The sequence below is a fragment of the Pyrus communis genome, chromosome 2 (genome assembly GCF_041283825.1).
Source record: "Pyrus communis isolate YQ-2024b chromosome 2, ASM4128382v1, whole genome shotgun sequence".
In the NCBI taxonomy this organism is placed as follows: domain Eukaryota; kingdom Viridiplantae; phylum Streptophyta; class Magnoliopsida; order Rosales; family Rosaceae; genus Pyrus; species Pyrus communis.
The window spans coordinates 22,311,944-22,321,876 of NC_142566.1; the positions used below are offsets into that span (position 1 = coordinate 22,311,944).

Sequence of the window (9,933 nt, forward strand, 5' to 3'; positions counted from 1 at the left end):
GCAACCGAGACGATAAAGGTGTCATTGAATCGAGTCTGTCCCACATGGTTATGTATTTTAACTTATTTATAAGGCATCGAGTAATTGGTTTGAGATTTAACTACTTCGAAATTCCAGTTGCATGTAAGTTTTTCTTTATTTGGTGGGTAAGAGGTATAAAAAGAAACGAAAAAAAAAAATTGTCGTGGCTATTTCCAAGTGATTCGATGAAAAGCCGAGATCAAATACTTTAATGAAGTGGGGACGTCAAGGTAAAGGTGCTCCAACCAAATCATGCAATTCTATATGGAAAACTTAAATCACGTGACATCATGTTATAAACTGGAATGTTGAGTGTTGTTTGAGGTTAAGGAGTTCCTTGAAAACTTGGAACTAGAAAGGAAGAGAAGAGTTTGGTTCCTTAAGGTTAACGAGTTCCTTCTTAAAATACTTTGTGGCCTACTCAGCAAATCATGTGCTTACGATCAAAATCGTTTATATTATAAATTACCATGTAAAGATCATTTTTGCAAAACATCAATTAAAACTAAGATCGTTTAGTTGATCACCCGTAACAAATAGATAGACGGTTCATAATTCTTTTACCCAATCCGTTAATCTATTTTTATACAGCTTGATGACTAAACAACCTTAGTTTTAATTAATTTTTGTAGAGATGATCTTTACATAGTGAATAGTTATGAGCGATTCCGATCAGAAGCGCAAAATACTATGGATATATAGGGTCTTGAGGTATTTTAAAAGAGGAGGTCCTTGAGGAGCCAAGTCTTTCTCAGAATATGCATATATTACATTCATGATTTCCAGAAAAGAAGCAAGAGTTGAATAATATGGTTTCCCATGCTTATTGTAAATACAATAGTTTCTAAAATTACAACATGGTAAAAGCTCTTGCCAATAAAATTAGGGGAAGCTAAGGGCATCTAAAACATAGGGGCAAAGTACACGGACGAGTGGACGACTAAAATACAAAAACCACGAAACGCAGGTGAGGAACTCACACACATCTTGTGCGGATCATCAGGACTTACAAAATGCATGGAGTGTTTCGTCGAGGGCCTTCCGGTGAAGACACAGTTTCCCAAAGGACCCTTCAGAAGGACGAGCCTTAGTAACCCATCAGCTACCTTCTTATCAATCTGCCATGCCGAAAGAAGACGGATGCATTAACAAACAAGCAAAGAAGTTACTGAGCTTCTATGAACTTACACTGCCATTCTCTTACCGCCATTACAGATCTGAACATCTCGATCGTCACAGATTCAGCAGGTGCAATAGGTAACTTGGACTGCTTAAAAATGTTGGTGGTTCGCTTCTCAAGTGCATCATCAATCCAGCCAAGGCGGTATGACATGTCAGCAGCCATAACCTAGCACACAAGCTCTTTAAACATTGAGGAATAATTTTGTAAGGGAAGAAAGAAATGTAAATGCGTAAATCTCTTACCGAGCCGTAACAGCTTCTCCATGGAGCCAGTTTCTATTGCCTGAAAATATGTCACATTTCATCCGAAAGATTCAATTAGATAGGGGATTTAACAGAATATAACAAAAGGCGAAGATGACTTGTCAAAGTACATAGGCTTTCAACACCTAATTGTACAAAACAAAAACTCACATGACCAAATGTATGACCCAAATTCAGTATAGCCCTCACTCCACTTTCCCTCTCGTCCAAGGACAAGCTCAGCCTTGATTTCACACGACTGCTTTATAGCATAAGCCAATGCCGCTGGATCCCTGCATGCACCAACTATATTCAACGTAACTAACCTAATATGCATCTTGTGCAGGATCGAGATTATTCACGAAGCTTCAACAGACTAGAAAAGATAAAACGGCCACATTTTTACAGCCTTAAAGTTATAACCACTGGCGGTGACAAGACGCTCTCTTAATTTGATGTCCCGTAACATTTATCATGTGAAATAGAACATGAATTGAGAGGAATATGCAGCATGGTGCTGGCTCCAGTAACTTTTTGCTGTTCCTTACTCTCAGTGTAACTTTCATACCTTGCCATTATTGCCTGAATATTCCTCTCCTGCCATTCAAAGAAATCTGCATCTCTAACAAGCCCACACTTAATGGCCTCCGCAAGCCCTGATGCCAGTTCCCGATCTGGTAATGTGTTCAATGTGTTTGTGACAATAAGCGTACACTGAGGTTGGTAAAAAGCACCGATTAAGTTCTTCCCAAGAGAGTGGTTTATATCAGTTTTTCCGCCAACAGAAGAATGAACCTGCAAGTCGAGCAACGTAAAAATTTGATGCATGAGACATAATGAGCATAAGTGCATGATTGCTAGAAAAGGAAAGAGATAGTTAGTGACCGACCTGCGCCTTAAAAATTGTCAGAATCTGAATGAAGTTAACACCCCGAAGGTAAGAAGCAGCAGCATAGCCACACATGTCACCAATCACGCCGCCTCCGAGCGCAACAAATGTACATCGCTGGTCCAGTACTCTTGACCCAATAGCCTTGTCAAACACTTTCATAAGAGTGCCCTGCCAGTTGAAGAACACGGTTACTCATGATTCAACTGGCCAAATGCAATCTTAAAGACTATATTTCAAACGAGCATTTAGATACTCACCATGTTCTTACACTTCTCACCATCCGGTAAAATCACCCTCTCAATTGACACATTCGGGTTATCTCTTGTCAAAGCCTCAACAACTTTATCCAAGCACAATGGTGCAACTTTGGTGTTAGTGACCACAAGAACCCTCCTTCCGTGAACATGCCTACGTTAACATAATAATCAACAACACGAACCACAACATCCTCAAAACCGCAATTGAAACAAGGAAAAGAAGCTTAATTCTAAAGAAGAGAAAATTATAGCAACGTCTCTCAACTTTAACCTAATTGGAGCAATGATTCCTCAACTAAACTATGTGACCTTTGGTCCCTAAACTCATCAAAATGTGCAACCTTTTTGTCAACTCCGTCATAACTTCCTTCATAATGAGTCATGTTGGAAGAACCATTGCTACAAGTTGGTCAAGGGACCATTGCTCCTGGTTAAAGTTGAGGGACACCCCAACACTGCATAGAACACATCCAAGATGAGATGTGGTCATGTCTCATTATCAAATGATCAGCAACATATCCCCAAGACAACTATGATGTCTCAGATCAAAGGATTACTTACATTATTCTAACTAGTAGAGTTACTTGCTTGACATGTAAGTAGACCTCCATGCAAGTTCTCTCGTTTGATTGTGTTTAGTGAACTCATTCCCTTAATAAGCACCTACATACTTGTCTTAGTGTCACTACACGAATGGCTTGAGACTTTCCATCCTTCCCATTTGAAGCAGACATAGTACGTACTAGTGTATCCGGATTGTCAGCGTCCCTCTAGCAATCCTATGACTAGGAACCTTTTGGACATTATGGTTATGTGAAGAAAATCTCTGTAGTCTAACATCTTTAGATTACTTCTTCCATCGATCTATTGTCCATGGACTCACTAATTTTGGATGTATATCGTTCATTGAGATAGTCCTAATAAATGACTTTGCCTTTTGTTGTATTAGAGTTATCTATACATACATACATTATCCTGAAATATTTCTTCCAAATATTGATTTTCAGAGCATATCTCCAACATGACTTTCATTGCCAAGTCATCAAAAAAAAAAAGGAAACAAAAAAACACAATTACTCCAGCTCAGAGCAACATCTTAAGCGTAATTGATTTATTATTCCTTTCTCTCTTATTTTGTGATCAGTAATAGAAAAATAGTGAAACCACCATTACCACTCATGATTTGGTACATGGGAATCATGCTTACAAGAGAGAGCTTTAGTCAAACTTGTACACTTTCTAATATTTTATTCATTGTATATTTCTATCTCAGTACTCACTATCTTTTCGTAGTTGTAAAGGAAATGATTAAGAACACTATCGTATTGCGTAATAGGTGCCAACTTTAACTATTTACATGCACGTTTGCATTGGCTTGAGTAAGCTCTCTAAGAAACTTCGGTTAAGTTATGTTATAGAAAATTAAAAAAGAAAACTAATTAAAAAGATTTAAAACTTTAAGTTTTAATGATAAGGACAAAAAAGGGTAAAATGAATAGTATCAGGATAGACTTTTTAATATAAAAATATGGTTTTTCGTTAAAGTGAAAAATACCGAAAGTTTTTCGTTAAAGTTTCAAAAAAAAAAAATGATTAATGAATTTTTATCTCTTGTAAAGTATTCATTTTTCAGTTTTTTTTTTTTGTTTTTTTTTTCTTTTCAAAATTCTCCAATGGGTACACGTAAGAAATAGGCTATTCAACAGTTTTTTTGCTCAATCTCTTGTGAAGTAAAATTCTCATCCCATTAAGTACTAGCCTTTTGCGCAAGTAAGCTACAGTTTTTTTACAATGCAACGAAATTTTGGATACTTTTAAAATGAAGATTTGAATATTGAAATTAAAGAATTCAATACCACGAGGCGTTGTAGTCACATCCAATGCCTACTTCTCTTTTTAGCATAAAAGCACCTAAGCCCTATGGTTTCACAAAAAGCAAATTGTATTGCACAACTCAAATAATTGAGTTGAATTTTGCACCACAAGAATCTCTTATCTTCATCATTTTATGCATGGCATACGCGCATTAGGTGCGCCCAAGGCTTTTGCTTTATTATATTGCAGCACTTTCCATGATAGTATCTTAGTACTGGTTTGATACTGATTTGCTTTTATAAAAAGTAGGTATAAAAAAAAGTAAGCTAAAAAAAGTATTTGATAAACATTTAAAAATAACTTATTTTTCACACTTTTGGATGAAAAAAGCTGAAAACGTGAAGTAGTAAAAATGAGTTTTGAAAAAAAACTGAAATCGTGAAGCAGCATAAATGTTGGATTATATGTTGAATGTTGGATTATGATTTCTTGTTAAACTTTAGATTATGATTTCTTGTAAAACGTTGGATTATATGTTTAAGATAAAATTTATAAATATTTTTCTTTTAAAAATAAAGTATATTTAGTAATTCACCTTTATTTGTTAAGAAAATTAAATTAATAGCACATCTAGTATTATACCATTTTTTATCATCTCACACAGTCACAGTTGTTTTACATAAAGGTTTACAAAACACTATAATACTGTTTTTTTTTTTCTTTTTTCCAAAAGCACTTTTACAAAAAAGTTACCAAACACTCTACAGCTTTATTTCACCATTGCTTATTCTCACAGCACAGCAGAAACAGTTTTTTTTTAAAGCACATCAATACCAAACCAGCCCTTAAGCTTGTTATCAATTTAGGACTCGTTTGGATGTGCTTTTAAAATGACTGAAAACACTGTTAGAGAAAATATTTTTTTTGTAAAAGCATTTAAAGTGATTTATGCAAGAAGTATTAGTTATATGCTTCTTCTGGAAAGCATTTTACGTGTTTTTTCCTGAATTTACTTACATTTTTACCAAGGATTGGTTTCAAAAATATTTTCACCAAAAGTGCTTTCAATCATTTTAAGAAAACACCCAAACGAATACTTATCTTTTGTTATTGTTTAGACATAAAGATAGTAAACTTTAAAGAATAAGGATTTGAGTATTAATTATAAATATTAAAATTAAAGATACTAGAGTTAGCCCTAGTTTGGTACTGCGGTGATTCTGAAAAAAAGTGGCTATAAAAAAAAGCTTGGAGCTTTTTTATGTTTGGTAAACATTCAGCTTCAGTTTTTTTTTCACAGTTTTGGGTGAAAAAAACCAAAAATACAAAGCTGCAAAACCCAGCTTTTTTCACATCTGTTTTACATAAAAATTTATCAAACACTATAATATTGCTTTTTTTTTTTTTTTTTTTCAAAAACACTTTTACAAAAAAATTTACCAAATACTCTGCTGTTTTATTTCACAGTTTATTCCCAAACCAGACCTTAATACAACAAATGTCAATCGACTTGTAAATTAATAGTAGCCTCAATGGATTCCTTTTATAAGGCGGCGGAAACTGAAGAATTACTTTTCCTATCTATTTCGATGTGGGACGGAAAAACATTTCCGCCATATCAATATGATGAAATTGTATTCTTAACTTTCTGATGTGGGTTTGAAGACTTGATACATAGAACATATAATTTCTGGTGGAATTAAATTTGCCCACCTCTGTGAGCGGTGGTTGAACATAAATTTGAGTAACCTTAGCAACCTGCAAAATAGTAAGATAATCGTAAGCAAACTTTAGGTCGAGGGTGTGCCAGCCAAAGACTCTCCAATAGTCAAGTTAGTAAATGATTTTTAGACTCAAGTATTGGGCCAGATAAATCAAGTGTATATATTGTGTTACTGTAAATGAGCCCTAGATTGATGTGTTTATACCATGGGAGAGAAATTTGTAGGATAGAATCCTCGATCTAAACCGGGAAAATTCTAGAGGATATCTAGTAAGTAGATATTGCATCCTCTTAGGAGTGTAATTACTTGCGGCATATGCCTGTCCCTAGATTGTAGTGATTCCAAGACTTATAGGATCTGATTGTGTCCATATCTAGATCAGATTGTGTGTCTTGCGAAACAAGCATGGTCATCTAGCGAAGTCACTAGGACTTCGCCCATTGCCCCGGAGTAAGGTGATGGTAGCACCCTGCTTCGTTTGATACAGCTCCGCTGGTAAGTCTATGACCAGACTTTTGAGGTGGCAGTATTAAGGTCAGCCTTATTCTGGCTTGGAAAATCATGGTCCCACACTTCCATTGTGTGCTTGGGGCTCATATAGAAGTGTTTTTAAAATATTTGAAAGCGTTTTTAAAGAAAATATTTTTGGGTTCCAAAAAAGAAGCACATAACTAATTTCTTACAAGAAACACTTCAAATACTTTTTCATAATTTACTTATTTTTTCTGAAAATTGGATCAAAAAACGTTTTCATAAAAAAAAAAAAACTTTTAATCATTTTAAAAATACTTCTAAACTTGCACTAAATCTAATTTTTCAACTTCCTATTACTCTCTTTTGTGCAATAGGTGCAACCAATCTTAGGAGATTTTATTTCATTTCAACAAAATATCAGGACAATATCATCCAATAGCAACCAGCCACTCCTCTCCACGTGTCCAAACCTCCTCCATACAACACGTCACATAGCTCTCACCCACTCACTCCTCGTTCTTATTATATTTTTTCAGATAAATTACCAATTTAATCTCTGAATTATTACTTGAATGAAAATTAGGTTTCTAAATTATTTTTTTTCTTCAGAAATAGCAGTTCTTGAATTATAAAGATCTGCTAATTACATCCCGAATATTATATTCAAAGCTACTATATTTAATTTTCCGTCAATTCAAGTCACGTTACATGTATGTGATAAACATTGGAGGGTAGATTGGTAATTCTACATAAAGAAACAGTGTATAGAGTTAACTTTGGAGGGTAAATTGAACGTTAGATTAGCAACTTATATGAAATATTAAGGGCTTATGGACGAGAAAAGAATGATATTACACTCTAAAGTGTATCAAGTGATTTAAGTTGATAAAAAATTTGATAAAATAGCTTTGAATATAATAGTGGGATTAAATTAGAAATTTTTAATGAATTTAGGAACTTATTTTACCGAAAAATAGTTCTGAGACCTAATTTTCACTGAGATGATAGTTCAGTGGGTAAATGCTCTCTATTATATTGGAACTCTCCGGATCCTAGGATTCCCACATCATAGCCATTTATCGTACATCGTACGGTCAATTTTCGTCAGGTACTATTTGTATTTAATTTTAAATAAAAATAAATAATTTATAATCGCACAATATACGATGAATAGCTAAGATATGAGGATTTCTAGAATGCTCACAATTTGGATCCGATGGACTCCAAATCCTATTATATTTACCTTTCAACAAAATATTAGGACTATATCATCCAATAGCAATCAGCCACGTAAGAGCCACTCCTCTCCACGTGTCCAAACCTCCTTTAAAAAGCGCCATATAGCCCTCACCCCCTCCGCTCCTCGTTCTTATTATATTTTTCCCGTGGGCGATATCAAAAGTCTCTCACTACGACCACAAACCAAAAGCTTTCGCTTTCTCTCTCTAACACCCTTCGAGTTTTCAAAGCCGTCGTCGTTTCGAGACCATCGTTATCACCGTCACCATGTCGTCGTCGTCGAAGAAGATCACCCTGAAGAGCTCCGACGGCGAGTCGTTCGAGGTCGAGGAGGCGGTGGCGCTGGAGTCACAGACCATTAAGCACATGATCGAGGACGACTGCGCCGACAACGGTATTCCTTTGCCCAACGTCACCAGCAAGATCTTGGCCAAGGTCATCGAGTACTGCAAGAGGCATGTCGACGCCGCCAAGCCCGACGAGAAGATCTCCGAGGACGATCTCAAGGCCTGGGATCAGGAGTTCGTAAAGGTGGACCAGGCTACGCTGTTTGATCTCATTCTGGTATGTTAAAACCCTAATTTAATCTCGAATTTCGATTTAACCTTGTTCGAGATTGCTTTGTTTGATTCTAGGATTTCGGAATTTGGGGATTGGTTTGGGTTAGGGTTTTTGAATTGGGGACTGGGGTCAATTGTGTTGCTTTTAGGGATAGGGTTGCTGATTTGGGGTTTTCTATGATGGTTTGGTATGCGATGCAATTCGATTATTTTTTACTTTTGTTTCTGTTTAGGGATTTGATTCAGTGGTTTCTGTGCATTTGAATTGTTTAATTTTGTTGCTTTTGATGTTACTGTGCTTGTTCTGATTCTGCTTCTGCTTCTACTTCAAGTTTGTCTTGTGCTTCTGTTTGAAGTTGAGATAAAGAGGAATATCTTCGTATTGAAATTTTTTGCCTTTCGACGTTTACTTGTCTAAGTTGTGATTAAGTTTGTTAATAAGAGAATGTGCCTCTTTCTGCAACACTTGTGGTGTGTCAATTTGTAGAGTGGCGGAACAGATAACTAGTTTCCATGCGTATCATCATTATTCAGTCTGTGGCGATAGTATCGTCGGTTTAATTGGTTTATGAATGTAGTGTGTAAGCTTTTGCAGAAACTACTGTAATGTGATCAGTTGGTTTTCATTATTTCTGTGAGTGACTAATTGCCGAAACTGGCATTATTTATGTTTTTCTAATGTGATGATATTGGTATTGACAGGCTGCAAACTACTTGAACATCAAGAGCCTTTTGGACCTGACATGCCAGACAGTTGCAGACATGATCAAGGGTAAGACACCAGAAGAGATCAGAAAGACCTTCAACATCAAGAACGACTTCACCCCGGAGGAAGAGGAGGAAGTTCGTCGTGAGAACCAATGGGCGTTTGAATGAAGTTTCTTGGTGATGGTCTTTTTACTTGGAACTTAGAGCTGGCACACCTATCATGTATTCTAGTTAATCAGCTCACTTCTTTATCATTCTCTGTTTTTAAGTGCTTTTATCGGAGTTGCAAGTCCTTTCAAATTGTAGATAAAAGTTGGATTCTGATGTTGGTAGTGGTTCTTCTACTGCTGTCAATGCCATTGCCAGTTCTACTATTTCTGAATCAAAATCTTCTACTTCCATTAAGTTGTTTCTCACGTGGTTTGAATCAAGCGTGGTGTGTATGCCTTAGTTGTGTCCCTTTCTGGCTGAATTCTTGTTACATTTCTTCTATATCTATGTGACTATCATTCCTCAGTTCCTTTGATTTTTGCTTGAGTTTGCATAAAAATGATTATGAAACTGGTTTTTAAGATAGGATCACTTATGGCTTGTTTTACTATTTCGTAATCAGAATGGGATGAATTGAATTGAGCATGAGGAGGAATGTGACATAAATTGTTTACTATTTTTTTATTAGATTTTTGTCGAAGCTTTGTACTAAATTTTACATGATACCATATATTGTTTACTACTTTTTTATTCGTATGACATAAATTTAGACTCACATCGGCAATCATTTAACAGTCAAGTTGATATAAAATGTAACGAGGTATGAC

At 35.7% G+C, this 9,933-nt stretch overlaps 1 protein-coding gene and 1 pseudogene across 1 annotated transcript; one reads left to right on the plus strand and one right to left on the minus strand.

The window, feature by feature from the left end:
• Positions 1-923: 923 nt before the first annotated feature.
• On the minus strand, positions 924-2,978 carry LOC137747781 (3-dehydroquinate synthase, chloroplastic-like; annotated as a pseudogene).
• Positions 2,979-7,964: 4,986 nt separating this feature from the next.
• Positions 7,965-9,520, plus strand: LOC137747206 (SKP1-like protein 1A). Its single transcript, XM_068487271.2, has 2 exons — positions 7,965-8,411; positions 9,110-9,520. The coding sequence occupies exons 1-2, from the start codon at positions 8,115-8,117 to the stop codon at positions 9,281-9,283; spliced, it is 471 nt and encodes a 156-aa protein (XP_068343372.2). The 5' UTR covers positions 7,965-8,114; the 3' UTR covers positions 9,284-9,520.
• Positions 9,521-9,933: the final 413 nt, after the last annotated feature.

Excerpts from the sequence above, each read along its gene's own strand:
- LOC137747206 (XM_068487271.2), top strand. The coding sequence starts at position 8,115 with ATGTCGTCGTCGTCGAAGAAGATCACCCTGAAGAGCTCCGACGGCGAG. Across the intron at positions 8,412-9,109 it reads CGCTGTTTGATCTCATTCTG|GCTGCAAACTACTTGAACAT; the intron begins GTATGTTAAAAC and ends TGGTATTGACAG.